At 34.4% G+C, this 24,221-nt stretch overlaps 1 protein-coding gene and 1 long non-coding RNA gene across 2 annotated transcripts in view; one reads left to right on the forward strand and one right to left on the reverse strand.

The window, feature by feature from the left end:
* Nucleotides 1–2,860, forward strand: part of LOC108574017 — a 5,471-nt gene extending 2,611 nt beyond the window's left edge. Inside the window, exons 2-3 of the long non-coding RNA XR_001891409.1 lie at nt 2,462–2,721; nt 2,831–2,860. This is a non-coding gene — a long non-coding RNA (uncharacterized LOC108574017). The remainder of the gene's footprint in view (nt 1–2,461; nt 2,722–2,830) is intronic.
* Nucleotides 2,861–7,429: 4,569 nt separating this feature from the next.
* The window catches only part of LOC108574006 (homeobox protein rough), a 42,332-nt gene continuing 25,540 nt past the window's right edge, over nt 7,430–24,221 (reverse strand). The window contains exons 3-4 of the mRNA XM_017936504.1: nt 20,664–20,898; nt 7,430–7,625 (exon numbers count right to left, since the gene is read on the reverse strand). Of these exons, the coding sequence (XP_017791993.1) occupies nt 7,430–7,625; nt 20,664–20,898 (431 nt within the window). The remainder of the gene's footprint in view (nt 7,626–20,663; nt 20,899–24,221) is intronic.

Consider the following 24,221-nt stretch of genomic DNA (forward strand, 5'->3'; position numbering starts at 1 on the left):
TTGCTGTTTTTTTTTTTAAATGAAACATAATTAATGTAACACAGAAGGCCCCACGTTAATACCCTCTCTCATTTCTTAAGAAAAAGATTCAAAAAACAATACTCATTTTTCAGCTAGCTAGACTAGAACCTCTCTTTAGATTTAGTTTCATTTTTTATGTATATAATTTTTGTACACCATAATTTGTTCTTATTTAAATGAAAGAAAATGCAGATTCAAGTTTTTAAGATAAAATGGAAAGTCTAATTCGTTGAGATTGGTTACGGTTATATAATTATGTACGACTATATATTTTACTCATATTATAGAAATAACATTAACAGTGTAAACTATTTAACCATTATATTGAAATTAATTTTCAGCAATGGAATAATAAGTTGATTAAGTTTTTTAAGCAAAGGTAATAAATTTCGTTCCAGTATGTCTTTGTCTTTTTTCCCACATGTCCTTTACATACAACTACTTAAACATTGTACAATACTATTATTGATTAATAGAGATTTATGTTTGAAGGGAAAAAGTATAATTTTCTGTTTCACTTTTTTCTCTTTAAAATAATTGAAGAGTTGAAATGGTAAATGATGTAAGTGCTCGAGGTGAAGATTTTCAGCATAAACGAAAAACTTGTGGTTAATTTTGATACTTACATCGTTTATCGTTTAAACGTTATGGACTTTCAGCGTTTACCACCTTTATAGATTTGGAGGGAAAATAAATGGTAAAAAATGTATCGGAATATTTAAATTTATTTATCTGTACACTTTACTTGCAGTATATTACTCAGAATCCTCCTCAAATTCCTCCATATGAATATCACTAACTTCACATACATTTTTGTAGAAGTCAACATGTTCTTTTTTATCCAAAAATGGACACATGGCTTTTAAATCCTTTTTTCTTTCACTGATCTCTTTTTTCTTTGTGATCCAAGGAAGTCGCATCAACAGGAAGTGGGCTATAATAGTACTGCAAATCTTCACATAAAAATCAATCAGTTCGATACCTGTGACGCGTCATTGGTGTCAATAATAATAAAAATCACGGTAGCTACCTCAGTTGCAGATAGTCACAGCTAATTTTTTTTTTTAATGTTAAAAGTAAGGCTTTGTCCTTTATAATGATACCAAAAAGAACACTGAATTCTACTTAATACATATTTAAAATTAACAATGAAAATGGAAAATATTGAATAACGCATAATTTCAAAAATATCAATAATATCAAAATGAAATTTGGTACAATTCAGATACCCACATAGTACACTTAGTTCCATCACGAATTAGTTAAATTAAGAAAACAGCAAACTTGGAAATAATAATTCTATATTTCAATTATTTTGAGGTTGACTTCTTTAAAGCAGTGTAGCTCCGTTAATAATTAAGAAATATGAAAAAAAATTATGCCACATTATGGCCCAAATTAACTATCTGCGTAGATTTTTCTTCATTTTGGGGATACTTACGAAGAAGGACTTCTTACCGCGTTTAGGTCGCCAATGTAAACAGTGCTTAGAGTAGTGTATCTACCATTAATGTTATTTATGTGTACGTATGTGTGTACATGCATGTTAAATAAACACTTTAAGTTCGTTCAAAAGAATTGTTATAAAACACAGTCGCTAGTTGTGCGTATACACGGAATTAATTATGTCACCGCGCATATGAAGGCACCGCGCGCGGAACAGTTGACAGAGAGTGTATCAGGCAGTAAAATGGAGAAAAATATAGGCGATTAACCCTTTCGCTACTACTGGCGCTTTGAAAATTTTTTCGCATTGTGCTATTCAAGCCTTTCGGCACACTTCCATATTAATTAAGCCTTAACTTGATTCTCTGCACTCTTCCATGTTAATTCAATAAAACAAATTTTAAAATGATAAGGCCAAAAAAGAAAATTTTACTAAATATACTAAAAAGAAAAGATACTAAAATTTGCCGCAGCGAAGGGGTTAAATGGGAGTTCGGACGTTGCCTCCTCAAATACATCCCATGTGCGAAACGAGATTATTCTTACGGTGGACAGAGTGTAGATTGTCTAGAGTTTACTAATCATGGTTGATTGTCATGTATTCTGACATTGGCACTTTTATGTGGTATAACCTAGTAGATTTCTATAAATTTCAGTATTTTTAAACTTGTATGCATTAATATATACATTTTTTCCCTATTCATCTGCAAAAACTAATTTCTCAAGTTTCTCTTTTCTTTGAGTCGTTAGAAATTTCCTTGAAGTGAGAGCAAATCCTTGTATATCCTTGAATGTCTGACAACAGATTTTTACATGATCTTCCCCATTTGACACAGTGTATGTTATTACATTAACCCTGTATAACATTAAATTAACAAATTGTATGCTAGTCTTCACGTGCGGTCAAATGTTTTATGACCGCTTGCCTGAAGACCTGAACATCATTGATGAACTGAATGTGTATTATGGCCTTGCAATCAGAAGAAATTTACAGAGTGCTGAGGAAATGAAGAAAGCAATACGGACTACTTTTCTGCACAAGATTTTCACGGGTAAAAATCCCCAGCATCGAAATTGTCCTTCTAGAGCAGATTCGTGGTATTTGTGACAGCAAGTAAAAAGCGATTCGTCCTGTTTAGAAAGACCTCAGTTCGGATGATCCTTTGAAACGACGTGAAAGAGACTTTACACAAAACAATAATGAAAGTGTGAATTTACTGATATGGACAATTGCCCCGGAGACAAGATTCTGTGGTAAAAATACAACAGTCGTCATTGCGATATTTATTGTTGCTAATATTTTCAATTATGGGTAAAAAAACATTTTATTAATGTTGCAAGTTATACCAAAAATTTCTGTCAGAAAATAGAGGAGCGACGGCTGAGACACGCGGAGATCCGGGCTCAGGAAAGTTCGAAAGAGGTTCGACAATTGCTTGGAGCAGCTCTAAAACAAGATGAGTTTTAGGAACGGAAGATTCCCTTTATGAACCCCGAATTGCAGACTGAAGGTAAATTTTAAGAAATTTTGTTTTATTTCAGAAGAATATTAACTTGAAACTTTAAACACATTTTACTCGAAAATATACTTTTTGACTTGACATCTACATAGAAGATCTTCGAAACTATTCAACCGATCAACGTCAAATTTCGACACAATATACCTTATAAATTTTCGAAGTTGATTCATTTTAGTGAAAAGAAATTGTTGTCTCTAAAAAGCTGCCGTTTCGTTATTTTTTAAAATAATTCAAACATTGTTCGCTACATTGAAAGAAAAAGATTTTTATTTAAGTTGACAAGAATTTTTCAATTTTTATGTTCCAGTCGTTTGCGGTGCTGAGTACCAACTGACATGATCCTTTCAGACAATATGGTAGACAATACTGTATAGATCCGCCATTTTGTAATTTTAAATAATAAATAATGTATGAAAATGAAATTAAAATGTTGCCTAACATGTCCTGAAAGAATTACGGTATTTCGCTCAATAATTATCTGAAACAAAATTTTAAATTCACCTATTCTTTTTAGGCACATAAATTTGAATTGATCCTGTTGCTGTTGAAATTGTCGCTGTTCTTTGGGTTTCTTCTGAGCTGTTCTTGTTAGGGAAATGGTGTTTGATTTTTTCTTTGATTATTATTGCCGTTCCTCCATGTGCTTTACCAGAAGAAAGTGTTGAAATTTTGTGGCGACAATTACGTGGAACACTCTCTAGAAACAATCTAATTATTTACTCGATCAACGAAATCGAATAAAAAGTGTCTTCGTTATTGTTTGTAGTATCAAAAAAATATTCGCCTCTCCTTAGGTAGTTTTAAGAGGCGCAGGAAGAAAATTGTAAAAGAAAAAGTGGTGGTTGGGAGGGATACAGGCCAGGGCCTTCCACGGAAACCCCCCATTAGGCTCAGAAATAGCGTGCGTGTATCGTAGAAGACGAAGGAGGAGTTCTTCCGTGGTAAATAGAGTCCAAGTGTTACAAAGAGCGTTGTACGAGCTGTTGAAGGTTGTCTGAGAGTTGTAAAAATCGTTGTACAATTATTAGAGTTGCATTATAATTGTCTTAGCGTTGTGAATGGTGTAAAATTATTATTATATTCATCAATATGTTTTTATTATTTTCAAATTTTTTAATTATATCACATTCTATCATTCTGTCATTGTCGTAAAGCATCGTTATAAACTATTACATGAAAAATACTTAACAATACAGATTCTACATATTTATTGTTCAAATTATAATTACATTTTGAATTATAAAGTTAATAGTACATATCAGCGTATACCACTAATATATAAAAAGATAATACTTTAATGTACATATCAACACATTTAAAAATATCTACTTTTATTGTATCACTTATATCTGACATGTTTTATTATCTTATATTTAATTAATTTTAATCTCTTATTACATTCATGTTCGTATAATTGAAGATTGGACATAAAACACGATGAAAATGTCAAGGTCAATATAAATGTATCAGTATTTGCACAATTTAAAAAAAAACTGCTAAATCTTGCATCACACAGCAAAACTTTAGATTAGTAAAGCCCAATGGATTCAGATATGTAAGTTCTAACAATCCTGGCCTTGCAAAAGTAAAACAATCCTTAAATTAGCTGAAAGATTGGCAAACTATGAATGTTTTGAAGAAAGGGATAAATGTAAACGAAGTAAAAAGCAATTAAACTGCTGTCTGTGAAGGTCAACAGTCGGATCTTAAAAATAAAAGACAAGTGACATCAGGAAAATACTGCTCTAGCTGAAAAATGACGATCGATGCCAATCCTTCATTAATATGTTAGATTAACTTGCTTAGATTATCTCTTTTATTTACAATTTAAAAAAAGCTGTTATTTTCTTTAGTTTCTATATCATTACTGTTTAATTTTATGAATTTTATAAAAAGAATCTATATTAGTACTTTAAATCAAGGAGCTTTTAAAATATTAAATAGTGTGGCATATGTACTAAAAAGGTTTTCATATATTTTGTTAATAAGTAACATTTTGGTAACTAAAAAATTGTTTCCTTGAAACTTTTATTTTTAGCACATACAGCTTTTTATGTCCAGTCCACGATTACCGTTTAAAATTCTTCAGCACTTGTAAATTCTCTATTTTCCTGAATTGTTTTTTCATAAAAACATGTTAAGATGTGTTTGATGTTAATTTCTTTTTACACTTGAATTGCGTTTAATATCCAAATCGTTAAAATGATTGAAGAATTCTTTTTTTTGGAGTAACATTAACCCGTTAACCGAGAAAGACGCGTTAACTCGTTGAAAAATTAACCAGTGCTTAGAATACAATGGTTTATTTCCCGAGAAATTCCTCATTTTTAATTGCACTGTTGCGCCTGTATTAAACACAAAATACATCGTGTTGGCATTTGCAAGAACAAAAACAAAGTAACTGATTCATACACATTCTTAAATACAGAGTAAAGAGATTCAATTTTGGTTCGAGAGGTGAACTCAGTTAACAGGTTAACTGTTACAGTTGTCATAATTGCACATAAATACCTGTATACATACAGTGTAAATTGTTTTTATGTAACTTTTATGGTACAAACTCAAGTTGTGTCTACACTATATAATAAAACAGTGTTACAAAACAAATTGTTTCATGACCTTGTTATACAACTTATTATAAGATTATACTCTTTGGTTTGATAGTAACAAATCTGTAACACGTTTGTATTTTTTCTTCTTTTCAACTCTCGCTGAAACTGTTCAATCGAATCCATCTCCATATCAATTAGTGCTGCCGGCATGCTCGAATATTAGAGTATCTCAAAAAATATGACTTTGAGTAAAATTTTCTGTCTATCATATTTGCCCTTTCGAACCAAATGTTTTCCTTCAACATTTTCTCATATTATCAAAAACAAGTGAGATATTCGAGGTGATCAAGATACTTTGTTCACCCCGCATTTCGAGCAACTTGAAACAGTCAAGTAACTCATCTTTCAAATTGCTCGAAACATTAGAGGTACAGTAAGACCCCCGTAACCGCGGTCCGAAAAAATTGCGTTCAAGTATGTAATCTATCTCTAACAAGCCTGCATAATCCTACGAATTTGACACGTTTCTAGAATTTGACAATGCGTCTAGAAGTGCGTTGCTTTTATTCTAACACTTAATATAATGAAACTAGTAATCAAAGTAACTAAAACTTCACGTGCAACCTCGTGTAATAAATAAAATATTATCATAGGTATGTACAGCATGTAAGTCCATGCACAGAACATATGAGTATGTACGCAATAGGGTTCGTTACTATCCGCGGAAGGCCTTGGAACCAATCCAATTGTTTCGAGCCGCTCGAAACAATTCGAGTACTTGGATCGGATTATAACAATAAATTATGTTTTCCGGTGAGAGGTAACTAACAGCTAGACTGAGATGACGAACCGCTTGCATTCGGTAGATGGCAAATGTTTTATGACCGTAACACTCGTATGGATCGACTGGTAGACATGTTACATAACACTGTTTTATAACTATCTTTGATCTCTACCGACGCTTGATGGGTAACATATAACTTGCTGTATAACACGAAAAATGTTATTTAACATGTTGACTGCCACGGTGGTCGTATGTGACCGCAGATTGTTTCTCCTGTAGCGCCACGGTTGTCATCGGTGACCGGAGTGCTTCAAATGTTTATAATTGTAAAAGTTGAATGAACATTGACAGTTGATGAATTTTGAACATCATTACTGATTAGAGAATACTTTGAAATAAAATGTGCACTATTCGACAATTCCAAATTTTTACTAGAAGATCAAAAATGAGAGATTAATTTTTATCAAATCTTCTATCTACCGGTGTATTGTATTAAAGCATTTCAAACATAGATGCGGCTGATCGATACAATTTGGGCAGTATGTGGTAACCTTTTTGGTCCGATTTTTAGCAATCTTTGTTCCAAAACTTGCAAAATTTTTTTGATAACATTCTTTGCAAAATTTTCGCACCAGGTATGCTGGCCCTTCCTTTTCTCGCATCTCATGTCGTGATTTTCTTCGGATAGATATATTTGATGGCCCTGGTGTAAATAAATATCCCAAAATAGTTACCAAGTGTCATCGGGTCCACCAAGGCGCCACGGTGGTCACCCGCGACCACCAGAAAGATAAACGCCCCATGGGTAAGAATGTTGTCTTATATATCCGCATTTATTATTATTTTGCCATTATTTGCTTAGAATAATAAAAACACCTTCGTGGCGTCCTAAGCAAAACATGTGATTTCGGCGTGGCAGTCAACGTGTTAACATGATGTTGTACAACATTTTATTTTCCTAACAAGTTGTATAACTCTGGTGTATAACATGTTATATTATATAGTGTAAACGCAGCTTAACGGGCTTTGTTCAAAATTTAGCAGACAACTTATAGTAATCTTAATGAACGATAGTTTTTAGAATTTCAAATGAGAACTAACTCATTCTATGTGCTGCCTGGTGTTTCATTTTCCCTGTCATTATATTGCGGTTGCTTTGTAACACTTCCAACAGCTGGATTCATTGAAACACAGGAATGATTTGTTGCGTATCCAAATGTTTTCTTACAAAAGCAGAATTCACAGAATTCGTTTCTATCGTAAACTGGTATGTTTATCATTCCATTCGAAATTGCGAAATTCCTGCAACACGTAATATGTATTTAAATTTCTAGCATTTTTATGTATAATTATTTTGTTTTTAATGAGTGAAGTAGAAATTATTAGCCGCAATAATTGAACACTATAATTTTCACCGAATTTTTATTACAATTTCAAACAGCGCCATTTCTTAATATTTTTTGTACAGTTGTAGTGTTTACACAATGTTTAGTCAAAGTCGTAGATTGAAACAATATGAAGTATGAGATTAGAAATAAAAGCTAGCGGTTGCTAGTAATAAGTTTAATATCGCCGTATAAAGAACACCACAAGTAGAAATTCTGAATTGCTAAATAGTGTAGCCACATAAGTTTTCAAACAGTAATGTCATACATGTATAATTTAAGCAAAAAGTAAAACGGAGCAAAATCGCATTTTCAAATTTCAGAAACCTCCACTCTGTTAATGTTCAACTTGTTTTAATAAATTTCGTCTGATATTATCACATATTTTATAAACTGCAGAACATTCACTGTCTCGTTTGTGTAACAAGAATGCTTTTTGTTGCAATCCTCTGCTGCTTTTCCAAATTGAGTAAAAACTCTCTTAGATAGTATAAATGAAATTTTGTTTACAAAGGAAAATATGACTGAAAATTCTGTTGGATTTTGTCGTCTGAATTTAAATAAACATAACTCCGCCAAAAACTAACGTATTTACTGAAAATAAGAACCACTGCACAATCAATGCACTTTTGCCAACATTTCACTAATTTATTTATGTCATGTACAAAAAAACTACCAGGTCTGGAATCGACAAAGTCCACGAAGGCCTGTTCCACATCACTTTGATAAAATGGTCAAAAGTTTTGAACAGATAATAATCTTGATTCGACTAAAACTGTTTAATTACGTTTGATACACGTATCATACACTAAATGTCCCATTACTCATATAAATATAGACAATATACCAACGTATTCATTAATTCTTGGAACAAACAAAATCGCGATAGCTAAATAAAACGGATTTCCACTTGTGATTCGAACGTAACGAGTCGAAATATCCTAATCTTGCAAAATTAGCATGAAAGAATTTATTCTCAGGCAAGAAATATTAGCAATATAAGAAATAGATTGTAAGATACAAGTTAAAATATAATTGTTTCATTAAATAAATAATGAAAGCAATAACTTAATGTTTTCACAAATTTTGTCTCAGTCATTTCTGTTTTATTTCGTGTCGTTTCTCTCATGTCTTAGATTTCTATCATCTTGAATATTGCTTGACATTAAAAGTTCTTAAAGCATTTATGTACTCAACTGTGTAACGTGTGTCTAAAGAAATTCGAAAGTTTATGGAGCAATTAGATCCTTTACCGAATTTCTATTTGGAACAAAGAGAATTATAAAAATCTTGCATTACAATGTATTTATTACTTATGGTAGGATAGTGTACGAATAGTGTGCATGTCACATGGGTATAATCCTTCTTAAAGTGATTTGTTGAGTTCATTTCTCTGTCCCCTTAATAGAGTCCTACTGCTTCGTTTCCCCATACTTCACTATTCTCTGCAATTGAGAATCTTGCAATCACCGTTATGTACTTATTCTATTTAATATGTGCACGCAGATGTGCGATACACTGAAGATGAATATTGAATGGACATATTTATTGTATTATACATCAATCGATTTTCTGAGCCAGTTGCAACCACCCTAACGCGGTCATGAGTTCTCCCACGTAAATTATGATCATCTGAGGAAACACGAAGGATTTCAAAATTAATATCAATACGGAATTGTACGAATGTGAAGACATAACGTTTAGTATTCTATTGACATTTTTAAAAATTTTACGTTTTTTCGTTATATTAAAAGATACACAGTTCCGTCGATAAATAGGCAGAGACATCAAAATCTTGTTTTACAGGGTAGAATTTGTAAATGAAAAATAAATCTACATACTCGAGTTGAGTACAATTTGCAAATAAGAAGCCTGTCAAAATTCATTTTGAATTATAAATTTTCAATGAATTTCTTTATTTCATTTCTACGTAGTCATTTAACACTAGGTTTACGGGACGCGATATTTTGACGCATTTCGAATTTCACTAGGAAAATTATAGAAACCGTTTACATTTCTCTCCTACCATTTATGCTTATTATAAATTTTATATAAATATATTGTTCATATTATCATTCATTTATAAGTTAATAGTGTATAATATGTTGTTTTTAAATAAAATAAGTTGCTTTTTAAAGAAAATATATGCGGTTTCATTCACGCGTCAATTTGACGCGTGTCCGTAGACATAGGTATATAAGAAATGTCCGTAAACCTAGTGTTAAAAAGGAACGGAAAGTTTCAAAACGAACATGTTAAAAACAATCGTTTTGTGGGATCGGGGTCTCTATGCCCGCCAACAGAAGGAATTAGAGAAACTAGAGAGTTCGATGCCTGCTTGGGTTCCTCATTTTTCCTCGGCTTCTACAATTAGAGATAGTTGAGAATCAGAGTTTTTGGGAGAGAGTTCGTTAGAGATTTAAATAAATCGTTGTTATAGTGTATTGAAGCATTTATATCGTTACTGAAATATGAGCCCCTTAAAAGCCAAAATGATTAACTCCACTTTTTGAAATTCTTCAAATTTTAGTAGTTGGTCATTTTGACTTCTGAGTGGCTCATACAATAGTTATTGTTTCATTCTATGTCAAGTCTGTCTATAACCCAACAGTTCCCACAGTTTCAATATTCGAAATGTGGAATTTCTCTTTATTCCATTTATATGAAATTGTTCTAATTTTGTTGCAAGGACAATGCTTTTAAATATAGTGGTAGTGATGTTGAAAACCATTTCCAACTAACTGGAAATATAAGAAAAAGGAAAAACGTGTTAAAATTCGTTTACGTTTCTTTAATTTACTGCACAAAATTGTATATAAAAAATGAAGGGGAAATTATAATAGTAAGGAAAAAATTATGCAAACACTTGTTTTATTATGTAAATTCTATTGTTATTAAAGCATATAAATGCTAACACGAATGAAAATAGTCAAGAGTATAATGATATAGTAGCAGTTACACGCCGATGTAATGAAATTTCGAAATGAACTTTCTGGAAAATGAGAAACGTATACAGAAACTTATTCCGCAATTCCAACTTATTTTTTCGTAACGAATCATCCTCTTTCCGGTGGTATGTACCTTAATTACGGGGATCTATTGTATAAATTTGTAACGGTATAAGGTAAAGCAAAACTTTAAATAAAAATTTGTCAGCGCCGATATATTTTAACACGTTGACTGCCGAACCAATTCTATACAGGGTGTTTCGTAAAGAGTGTAACACCGGAAATGGGGGTTGCTGGGGTGATTCTGAACAACTTTTTCCTTTACCAAAATGTTGGTTGAAGCTTCGTTTTTGAGTTATTAACGAAGAACACTGGCCAATCAGAGCGCGCGTAGAGCCGGCCCCCAGGCACGGGAGCGCAGGGTCTCATCCGCGCGCGATCGTGAACAAACGCACTGGCACAGCGTGGGTATCGAGGGAAGCGTGCGGCAAATGTTTCATCGTCTTGAATTAAGAATAATCTGGAATTATTCGTTATTCATGAATAACAAATAAACTAATAAGTCGTTTAACACGTTGAATGCCGGACTAATTCTACGTAACTTGTCCACGGCACAGAAATGAATTTTTTATTTGAATACAACACATCGCAATATGCATAAATAGATGAAAATTCATTAGATGAAAATTTTACGAATATTACCGTTTATTCAAATTAAATGCTTTTACTAATCTTGGCACCGCCGGTCACCGATCACCCCCACGGCATTCAACGTGTTAAGGATCGTTGATTATACATAGGTAGTCCGACGCTGTTTCGCTTTCGTGCGATGCATGACAGAGATACTGGTCTGTGTGTGGTCATTGAGAGTATATACCTGGGAAGGTGCGCAACTCAAACATCCTGCAATGGCTATTGAGTTAGTCACGTAGCTATAATGTCAATAAAATGTTGATAGTGTGGAATGAGAATTCGTGTGGAGTGGAGCTTGTCGTATGCAACCCGATGACTCCGCCCCACTAGGATCTTCACCCTAAGATAAAACACTACCTTCTCGCTCCTCCAGGAAACGGTCTATCATGGATAGGACCCTTTCTTCCCTCTTTCCTTATTCTCACATTCCTTCGAACAAGTGCAAATTAAGATCACCTAAAGATAAGGTACTTTCCTCGCGCTCCTCCAGGACACTGTCCATCGTGGATAACACCCTTTTTTCCCTTTTTCCTCGCATTCCTTCGACCAATAATAAATTAAAAGAACCTTTTCCATATGCTCCTCGGAAAAGATGGACATCCTAGATAGAATGTCATCTACCCAGAGATGCGCTTCGGAAAACTATCGCCACTTAACCTCCAACTACCCTAAGGGAGAACAGCCTTATATACAGACCCTTGGAAGGAGCAGGGTCACTTAGAAAATTCTTGTAAACGAGTGCGAAACGAATCTCTGTTCATATTGTATCCAGAAACGTTGTAAAGAGTGTGAAATACAGTAAAAATTTCAATAATCCAGAGCAGTCTTGTATGTAATAAAATGATGGCAAATAGTAAGGAGCGATTTTATAGTTAATTTTAGTCATATAGTTTTTACTCTATTTATATGTTCGCGACACTGTATTCTTGAGAGTTGTTGAGGGCAACTGCCCCGATGCTATTTTGCGTTCGTACGATTTATGGCAAGGACTTGGCCAGCGTGTGGCCAAAGAGAGTGAATATGTACAGACATCCAACTAGTGACTGTACATATTCACATCCAACTAGTGACTCGAAGTCACGTATAGTCGGGGCCACGATATAGCGAGGTCGTAAAATCGGTCAGACGTCAAAGTAAACATGTTTTAGCTGCCGGGACCCGAAAATTGACAGAGATACGAGCAGATAAGTACTTGAAACCATTGTCAGGACCGTACGAAGAATTCTTGTATCCAGCGAAAGTCAACTGATTCTAATATATTTACTGAAAACTGCATGCAGCTAGGACAAATTAGGGTTTCTCCCTCTGGGGGAAGCCGCTTTTGGAAGTACGGTTACAGGTAAAGGTCTTATTGATGTCTTTAGCATCTTAGTTTATCTACTCGTGTTATATACAGATAGAAAGTGCAAAAAGATTGTGTAGCTTAATATTAACATATTTTCCATTTGTAAATGAAATACCATTTTCTACTTGAAGTACCAAATCATATGCTACCATTCGTTTATTGTTGGAACCCTCAAACAGACTGCAACACACGGCCTTGAGTGCCGCAACATCAATCGGTGCCAATTCTTGAGAGTTTAATTTACGACCTCGCTATATCGTGGTCCCAACTATATCTATCGGGTGTCGTAGGTCTGGTACTTTAGAAGAACGCATGAGAAAATTTGAGGATGGCAAGCAACCCGACGTTGCGTTGCTTTAAGGATGTGAATACTGTTCCTAAAGGAGCTGGCCACGGAGTGGGGAAGGCGAGAGTGCCTTCTGGTAAGAGGATTATGAGAAATAGCACGGCATTTACCCCAGAACCTCAGAACAGAGCGAATCTAAGTAGTAAATTGACCGTCAAATGCTAAACGAATCTATATATTTCTAACATATGTTAATAAATATTCATTGTTAAAAAGCACACTTCTACAAACCCGATCACGGAACCACCCATAAATCCTACAACAATGAATTGAATTTGCGGAAGAAATTGATGGGAACTGGTGATAATAATCAGCAAATTCAGACTCACGTTTGCGTAAAGCATCCGGTAGTGTGATGGATGGATGCGACGGTTCCCGGAACGGAGGGACACGGTTCCAATGATGTCAAGGTGGCTGCAGCGTGTCTCGGACGCGTGTACCTTTTTCTTCGGCTGGATGGATGGATCGGGAAGTCCTTCTTCCGATATGGCCAAGCTTTACCTTGATGTATTCCTCTGTAGAGGATGCTTGCATGGTACAGATGCGATTCCTAATGCTGCGAATCCACTGGTTGAACGCGTTGTTTGTAGCGTTCCTTGCGCTACTGACTGTTGCTTCTTCGGTGATTACGCCGGAAGGGCAGTTGAATGTTCCCTCTTTGGAATTCTCTTTTAAAGATAGTCGGTTGTGGTATGGCCACGTGTTCCCATTGCATTGTATCCGATTTAAAGGGCCAGAGTGTTGGATGTCGTTAATGACAAGTTGTAATTTAGTCCCACTGTTACACTTGAATGTAACAGATCCTCGTTCAAACATATTGTACGCAGTTTACACGAATATTATTAAAATGAGATAGTCTTACAAAATCGAGGTCGACTCGTAAAATAGGATGGTGGTTTAATCGGGATAAATTCAAGGTTGAATTCGTTACAAAAATTTGGCATTGTTGAGTTAGCGGAATACTTATGTATAACTGGCGTGCTGTGAGGGTAGTGTAATTTATCAAAGTTTTTTGATAGATGTGGTAAAGGTGGTAACTGTGAGATGGGAGAGCTTTGTACAGCTGGTAAAATTATTTGTTGCGTGAAACTTGAGGTGACGTGAATTTGCTCCACGCACGTAATACGGTACAGTCTGCTATGGTTACTCGAATACCATTAAATAGTTCTGAAATTATGGCGTGAGTCACGTTCGAAGAAGATAAGCTTTTACTGATGTTCGATGTTATTTTAATTAAAGTGATATATAAGTACTGTATGCGTTGAACGAATCGAGAAGTGTTCTTAGCGCTGGTTGAATCGTAACTAAAGTTGGGACAATGTTTCGGAGACGCGTACAATTTTCTGATAATTTCTATTGGTTAATTAGTGGAAACGTAAGTGGAGAGAGCTAAGACCTATTGGTGGACAAGGACTCGTTGGCAACAGCCAAGGTACGAAAGTTGAAGGAAGGGTCAAGAGCGTGAGTTTTTTCCGAAAATGACGTGGCCGGACCATTGCCTCGCAGTGGCCGTTCGAACTAAAGTTCCGTCTATTGTTTATTAGCTGATTTTTTTTTTAAAGTGCCGTTTCGCGGTACAATAACGAGATCGTGTTTGATGTATGCGGGCGCAACACTGTTGGTTAGTAAGGAGTGAGCTCTACTGTAGGAGCTGATGATTTGGCATACTTGAAGGGGGCGGATTTATGGGAGAACCTATATGCGCAGTCTGGTGGACTTACGAATTCTGAGCTCTAGGGTCACCATGTGTCGGAACGCAACAATCATAAACAGGGTGTCCCACCAATTCTGTTCATGTTCGAAATGTCGACCATATGCGTCAATGCAAAGTTGTAATCTGTGAACCGTTGAGTCCCCTGCATGTCTTATTCCAGCATACAGCTGTAGTGATCTGTTGTTTGTGTCATATCTTGCGGTGTAAGTAGTGTTTCTCGATACACAATATTTTTCATAAAAAGTAACATGTTTCATAATAAAAGCAATAGGACGAACAAAGTTGAATATCTTAGAAATTGTGAGTTTTAGGATAAATGTACTTTACCTTCTGTTATACTCAGAATTCGCTAATTTATATAATTTGACCATAAAAAGGAGAACATTCCATTTAAAAGAAATAAAATTTGCCTGCAGACCTCCTCTACGCCTCCACCTGTAATGAAACTAGTGCCACCGTATTATGTTTTTCTTGCAACTGTACAACTTTTGTAAGTAATATTTTTGCCCATTATTTGAAGTAATGGAGATGAGTTAGGTGAAGGAATGGTGAGTTGTTTTTCCTGAATTTATTTTATAATGCACTTAATAAAAAACCCAATAACAACATATTGTGGGGCGAATCGACAAAGATCTAGCAACAATGAACTTAGGAATGTTAAAGTTTCTTCCTTTGTTTCATATCTCTTGCTTTTGTTGTCGCAACGCGTGCACTCGTACATCATAAGACCAGCGCGAGGTGGTAACTGCCACAGAGATATTCGAGGTGGACAGAGTTAGTGGGGCACCCTGTATTTTTTCTTCTACAGTGTTTCATCGAACTAATTATGCAAATCGAAAGAGGATGATTATATGTGAAAAAATAAGACGAAAATGTAAAATAACTTTCTTTCATGTGAAGGTTCCTTCTGAAATAAATCGGCAGTGGAAATTTCAAGTGGTCGCGTAGTTTCACTTATATTAGGTTTGTCCATAAATTCGTGCGGTTTTTCCTAGTTTTTGTTCTCTTGACTCAGATGATATGAAATCCATAAACCAAGTTTTTGCACATTTCCCATTATATTTAAATGGCAGAACGCTGTTTTCCTCCCACTTCATTTAAATTTATCTTTTATCTACGTAACTTTATTCGAAACAAATTTCGGTTAACTCAGAATGTCTAGGAAATGTTCTAGTTTTTTTTTTTTAGCGTGAAAAACATTTTCCATTTTTTGGTCATTTTCAACTATACCCGTAGCCTTAACTACACCCCAGTTTACTTTTAGAAATTTTTAGACCGACTAACTGTGAAATATTCAAGCAAGCACTACTGTACTTTGCTTGTCATTTTTTCTCGCTCGCTCTCTGTTTCTCTTATACACGTACAATAATATTGAAACAAATAATAACAAATTCGAAAAATATTGATCGTTGGTGCTCACAAGTCACATGAATGTTTTTCGAAGACGTAATACAATTGCTTTTATTTACATCTTCGTCATTGCTACAGGAAACCAATATTCAGAAAAATGATCTGATATGTTTATATTAGGTGTGTGAGAAAAGTAATAAGACATACTATTTTACAAAACATGTATTTAATCAATTGTAAAAAAGAATACAGTTCTCTTTAAAATAATATTCTTCGACCAAAGCATTTGTACCAACAAGTTAATCTTTCCTGCCAGGATCGGAAGTGAATTTCTGAGGCTCTTCAGAGCGTCGATCACAGATATCGTATGTTGCTAATAGTTTTAAAATGAAGTAACGTCTCGTGCCATCGAAACACTTGAGCGCGAGATAAAGAATTGTTAATATGTGAACTTTTAATTTTTCCGTAGTAAGTATTGGCAGTTTATCTCTTTTACGTGAAACTTGCAAGCAAATATTCCGAAGAGACCATCGCCGACTTTTATAAAACTTTGCAGTAAAGTAGATCTCAAAAAATATTCGATACGTATTCTGTTTTATCGGCAATCGGCAATCGTTAGAGGGGTGAAAAGTACTGACGCTTTGGTAAACTTATTTTATTTAATATCAGACGAAAAATTGATGTAACTCGACAAACAGATTTGAAAAAAGTTCATCTGTTTATATTTATAATACTATTACACTCGTAGTTTTCATTCGCAGACATATTCTTCCAAAATACAGCAGCAGAACACCACTTATCAGACGGTTTATAATTTACAGAAATCTGCAAGATAGTACACAACTTCAAAAATCTTTCTTACTCACACTGAAAGTTCAACGAAGACTCTGTTGATAAATTAATACTTCCGGTCGCCAAAGACTGGTAGTCTTGTTTCTTTTCGATCCGGGCTAAATTTAGTGATAACTGCTACGTGTTTGTAGCAAGTCATTAAAAAATACCAACTTTTTTTAATTTTTCTTGTAAAACGTTTATCCATTCTTGCAAAAAGGATTGAGAGATCTAGAAATCGAAAGATAGGGAATAGTGATTCACCAACTGCGTCAACAAGATGGAGGGTATATAACAGGGGTGGTCATAGCGCGACTCGCGAGGATTTTCGTGCAATTCATTTGCGCATCGCACATCATTTCGCATAGGATCACCGCACGCCACTGTACGTTTGTGTTAGTTCTCGGGCTTCGTTAAAGGGCGATGTTCCTGGGTATATGTACTTCCCGAATCGATGGATAACACGTGGTAGGCCAATTTCGTGGCCAGCTCATTCACTCGACATAACATTGCTTCATTTCTTTCTTCGGAGAACGTTACAACATATTGTGTACCAAGAAAAGTCGACAACGCCGGAAGATACGAAGCAAAGTACCATTGCAGCATGCGATAATCTGAAAGTGATAAGAAGTGTACGAACTTCAGCAATCCGAATCCAATATTGTGCCGATACAAAATGGACGCCACTTTCAGCACCGTTTATGATATAAAACTCGTTTTACTGCTTTATTATTGTCGAATGATCTTGTACTAGAAGTTGTTGAAATCGTCTAAACATCCGCTATTCAACTAGAAATAAAAAAGTATTTAACAGAACTATTTAAATAAATGGAGGTGACCTTGAAATATTTGAAAACCCTCCACCTATAAAACAAAATTATTACTGGTATGTTACGGGCCCCTCGGTATCATATAACTCCTGTAAACAATGTTTTCTCATGTCTACAAAAATAACGGAGATATTCCAGATGAACAGAGTTATTGATCCACCCTGTATACATTTTTTCTGAGAGTTAAATGTTGGGAAAAATTTGGACTAGTTGTTATGGTTGTAACGGGCGTGCTAGACATATATTATTTGCTTCACCTACAACGTTTGTCACTCTATAAAAACTGTATTGCCATAGACGAGGGACAGAATAGACCTGTCCACCTTATGGAATTTCGCGTCTCGCGTTCTGAAATACCGATCGTGCAAACAATCAGAGGTTATGTTACTCCCTCTACGATTTAGAGCGGTGAGCTTAGGAATTATGTGAAAATATCCTCTTTTATTTTATCCGTATATAAAGATACACAAATTGGATCGCGTGGTTAGAACTTTGGACGATCATTTAACAATACAAGACGCGCGTGGGATAAATCATCCACTAACAGAAAATTACGTTCTCGTACTTTTTGTTGCAGTATAACAAGAGTATTCTCAATTAGTGAGATTTTGTCGATGACAATGAGTGTAAATGCGACTTTATTAAAAATGCTTTCAGTTTGGTCGTAATACCATTTTAAACTGTATTATTTATATGATATAATCCGCAGAATACTGGTGATTTCATAAAGATGTAATGAAAACTATGAACATCTGTTACTGAGTTGTTATACGAGCCACTCGGGAGCCAAAGTGAAGCTAACTCCGTCAAATTAAATATATGAAATTTTTTTTATTTATGAAGAATTAAGGACTAAGCATGTCTTTTGATACTACAATTAGAAGAATATCAAAATGTGAAGTTAATCATTTTGGCTTGTCAGTGGCTCATACGAGTCCTGAATTTTGCTTATTTCTGTCTCGCTCACTTTCGGCATAATATGATCACCTTTGTCATATAGAACGACAAAAAGAAGCAAATTGGACGCACGCATATCTAAGATTTCCTAATATTGAACGTAGCCAAAATGTATCCTAGAACGGTTTTACCGTCCACATGAAAACTGCTAATGTAAAAACATTTTACTCAAATTTGGAAGCACTGCTTTACATAACTTAATTTGGTAGTCGAGATAAGAAGAGTCGAGAACGCAAGAAGAAATATAAAAAATGTAATGTCTATTTAGCGTTAATAATAAGGTTTTCATTGGATTTACAAGATTTTAGAGATTATATATTTATCTTTTTACAGAATAATACATAAGAAAAAAACAAAATACAAATTTTCTTCTTTTCAAAGATATATCTTCCTTTTGTTCATTTCCTTCGAATTTTGTTCCTAACGTGTTTGAACATAAAATTCCTGCTTAAAATCCTAAATTGATTCCTAAAATAATCCAATTTTTGTCGTTTAAAGAATAACACATACATATATCTACTCATACATTTTTAATTGTATTTAGTACATTTATAAAACGGTGGTCATTCTCACCATGTTTATGTTACCTTACTAAAGTGGTCCCTTACAATTACACATATGGCCAATGGTCGATTGTGTTTGTCTCCCCCTCGTCGAACAGCATTAGGAAAGGATGTACACATGGTGTTGAAGAAAGTTGGGGCCAAACTTCATAAGCATGCAGTGCTCATCGAAACAAATAAAAAAGTCCTAATGTCGACATGGGTCGAAAAATTAATATTTTCAAATTGCCGTTCCAGACGGAACACTTGTAACTTCAAAAGTTCTTCCCATTTCAGGCTCGATAGGTACAGGAGAAAACCTAACCTAATCTTTTCAAAACTACCATATTTTTTCAAATATGGAAAACATTCGGTTCAATCTGTAAAACGTTTGGAACAACTTTCAAACAATCGTATTTTTACTAAACAATAACATTTTGCGACTGTGAATTCGCCCAGTGTATCGCAGTCCCTGCTGTTGCGATCTGCACTGCGAGATTTCCATACCTGAGGTATTAATTTTGTTCGTTTCGAAAATAAATAATAGTACGAAACACAGTGCAATTGGAAAAATTATACATTTACATTTTCTTTATATAGACATGCTACTACGCCTCAATATCACACAAAATATAAGTAAACCTCAAGTACAATTCTTTTTTTTAATTTACAAAATATCAAAATTCTGATCTATCCGTATTTTGTATTTAATTTGAAATTCACTTATGCACATTTATCCGAAAATGGTTAACATTCTACAAAAAGAAATTATTTATCGTTTAAACAAATGGACCTTTTTCAAATCTACTTGGGCAGTTAAAAATCCTTGTTTGGAAATACATCTCCTCGTTTAGACCATTCTTCTATCTCTTAATACTCTCTGAGATATTAATCAAAATATGTTTACCACTTTGCGGGTAATTTCCACTTCTTCAGGATTGCGGATAAAAATAAGTACGCGTCGAATATTTTTTTTTTTTTTGTTTTTTGAGAACTACTTTACCACAAAGTTTCATCAAAATCGGCGATTTTGATCACTTCGAGATGTCGCTTGATCACTTCAAGATGTTGTCTTGTTAGTCGCACGATGTTGTTTGACATTTCTTTCTCCTATTTATGCGGCATATCGTCAAAACATGCATTGACACAGAATGTTGTGAAATCACTCGTGATCAAACGATTTAGAACTTATTTTAACTGTCGGGAGACAGAAAAAATGTAGCTACTTGCTGGTTGCACTTCTATTCTATTGTTTCATTGCTGTTAGCTCTCAGGGAAAATTGTTTCATTGCTTTTCTAACACACCTTGCATAATATCACACATTGTAATGTGTTAAATAATGTTTATATTTCTAACGACTTTTAATAAAGATACTTAATACATTGTACACGTAGTTACCGATAATACTGATCAAGCTGTGCCTTCTCGATTCTTTTATCTTTGGCGCGTCGATTCTGAAACCAAATTTTGATCTGCGTTTCTGTAAGATGTAAAGATGTAGCAAGTTCAAATCTTCGTCCTCTAGATATATATTCCCCTCTACGATATTCAACTTCCAGTCTTAACGTTTGTTCACCGCTGAAAGTTGTTCTTTGCCTTCGTGGTCGTCCTTCTTTCCTTCTTTTACGAGCTACTGTTCAATGTAAAGAAGAATATCTTAAAAACAGTACTTCTTATATTTTAGATTGGTAAGGAGGTAATGTCGGTTATGTAAACGTAAAAAAAATTTACTACAATGTTGGTAATTTGTGTAATTAATTATACAATTCCTACTATTTTCTATGACACTATTCCACCATATCGAGGACTTAGTGTCATTTTTAGAAAAAGATGTCTGTTTTAATTAACAAGGTCTCAAATGTTAATGCTTGTGTCTACAAATGTGCTTGTTTTTTTGTTTATTTTATTCATTTTGTAAAGACTGAAAGAGATAATAGACGCTATATTGTGATGTTTGAAGTATACGTAGGATGAAAGAAAATTTTTACATCTCATGTTCTGTTGATGAAATGACACCTAAACTTCTGTTTATAAATTCTTGTTAGACAAGAACAAGATATATCGATTGAACATTAACACAGTTTTTTCGCTAAGTCCAGTAATCTGTGAGAAATTTCAATTTTAAGAGAGGTTCGCTTGTTTTAACTACCCTATGCAGGGTATTTGGCCACGTCTGGGAGAAGGTTTAAGGGATGATTCTAGCAGCCGAAATAAAACGAAAATCAGGAATAAAAAAATTGCGCTTGAGGCTTCGCTTTTCAATTATTAACGTTTAAAAATACCCCTATAGACCAGTGAACCTCCTTACATTAACGAATGTAGAGCACGTCGGGGGGTTGCTATACTGCAGGGATATTTTTAAACATTGATAACTGAAAAGCAGAACCTTTAACGCAACAATTTTATTCTTGATTTTTGTCTTATTTGGGCTTCTAGAACCACCCTTTAAATTTTCTCCCAGGATTGGCCGAACACCCTGCATATTCAGTTTTAAAATTATTTTAAGTTTATACAAAAGGTTTTAAAGAGTTGCATGTTATGTCTTCAGTTTTTCTGTTATTTCTAGGGATATTTGCCGCTTACTTGAAGTCATAATAATTTTCAAAATATTATCGTCAATCAATGTCGACCTGCTACATCGTAATTTATTTTTAAGGTTAATTAAACCATTATAAAACTTAAATTAATGACACCTGTGTGTATTGGGTTGTCCAGAAAGTTCGTAGCGCAATATAAACCATCGTATCTCTGTTTCTAATTGACATAGCAACAAAAGTTAAACGGTATTTTCCTCGACAGTTAAAGGTGAATCCAACGCACTGCTCAAATTATTCATAAGATGAACAGGGATAGATATAAGTCGAACTATGTCCGCTGCAGTGGAGCGAGGATGTTGAATTTTTCGTGGCAACGCTCCACCGCAGAAAATATAGTTCGCTTTAGGAGTAATTTTAGGGGTACATCGGATTTATCTTCAAATACCTTTTGGTTTTTGTCGCTGTCTCAATTAGAAACAGAGATACGTCAGTTTGAATTTTTCTTACATTTCGCTACGAACTTTCCGGACGACCCAATCCTTACGAAGGGCACAACTTAATTATCGATTGTCGATTTTATCGAAATTGTATGAATGTAGTACTCAAAAGAATATTTGACATTCCATATCTAGGGGGCAAGAAACATGTTTCCTTCAGTACCTCTAAACTTATTTGGTGCAGAGATATGGTTTACCTAGCAAAGTTTTATGTTTTTAAACGAAGAATTTACCTACATCAATAGCTTTCAGAAAAATCTACTTGTTTAAAAAAATATATTAAAAATTTACTACCTTTTATACATTTGTATAACAAATTGTGGCTCCATTTTTGTGTAAATTTGCAAACATGAGCTATAAGAAAAAGCGAAATATACAAACAAATCGAAATTTTTTATCTGAATCTTTTCAGGAAATGACAGTTTTCCACGTCAAAATGCACAGAATTGCAGTCATAGTTACCGATACATTTAAATTATTTAAAATTTTAGTTTTCTAGCTCGAACGGTTTTCGAGATATTCAATGTTAAAATTTCGAAAGACTGAACAAAATGAGTCTACATGGCACCATTTCAGTACTAATATTTCGGTTCTACTTAAAGGCAATATCTTATTCTTGCACTCGTTTTAAAACTCAAGAAATGCTCTTTTCACATATTACACGTACAATTTTATTTATTAATAACAATGTTAAAGTTTCAAATTCCGATTTGACGCTATTCCCGCGTTCGAATCAATCGCGAACTTTGTCCTGTGAAATGTTTTCAATCATAAGCACGCTACTCATTGTCAGTGTCGTAGAGGCAAATAGTTGCTCCGCGTTCACGAAAGAAAGCCTTTGTACCGAAGTGACTCAAAGTTATAACTGGAGTCCAAAAAATAATTAAGTGAAAATATCTTTCAACATTCATCAAGTTTAGTTTCAAGTGATTTACAATAAAAAAATATTCTAGCCCTGGAAAGAGATGTTTCTGCTATCTGTTCTAAATTGTTCGTGGATAACACTATCGCTTCACTTTCTTCTATATTTTTCTAAAAATATTGAAATAAATAATTTCAATTTAACTGAATTTTTCGTTTGCTTATAGCTCATGTATGCAGATTTACACAAAAACGGAACCACAACCTGTTACAAAAATGTATAGATAATGGTAAATTTAATATATATTATTTAAACAAGTAGACTGTTCCGAAAGTTATTTACATAGCCGAATTCCTCGTTCCAAAATGTGTAATTCTGCTATTAACCATTTCTCCCCTCCCAATAATTTTTGATATATTGAAGGGTCACTGCTTTAAGGGTCTAGGGCTATTACTTTTAACCGGGTATTCGAGTACCCATGAGATACCCGGATAGATGAAAATAACCCGATCGACCCGGGTATCTGACGAGTACTCGAATATGTACATAAGACAGACGAAATCTCGGTGGTCGCCATCGCTGGCGTTGTCGGCAATTACTATTGCAAGAAATGGAAACAAACAATTGTAGGGCGGCTAGGAAAATGACGTACAACAATTAATTACTTCATTGTATTCTTATTTGTTGCAAAAACTTAAATTATATTGTAGATATGCAAGTAATATTAGTAGAGTACTCAAGTAAAGCATACCGAGTATCTACTGTCCGACAAACCTAAAGTGAAGCCTCTGACGTCACACAGGGCCTAAAAGTGGGATATCCCAATAGGGATAGAATAAGGCTATCGCAGTTACTCTTAGTCCTTCCCTTATTTATTTTATTTTAATTATTCTAAACATTTGAGGCACTCCAGTCACTGATGACCACCATGGCCATATCGAGGAAACTAATGTTAATACTTATTGAGTGATTAATTTAATTTCATAATATATCGCTTTAGCGAGCCACCGTTTGGTTGCCAATTGTTTATCACATAGAGTCGGCCTACCTCCACGTAAAA

The sequence above is a fragment of the Habropoda laboriosa genome, unplaced genomic scaffold (genome assembly GCF_001263275.1).
Source record: "Habropoda laboriosa isolate 0110345459 unplaced genomic scaffold, ASM126327v1 scaffold200, whole genome shotgun sequence".
Lineage (NCBI taxonomy): Eukaryota > Metazoa > Arthropoda > Insecta > Hymenoptera > Apidae > Habropoda > Habropoda laboriosa.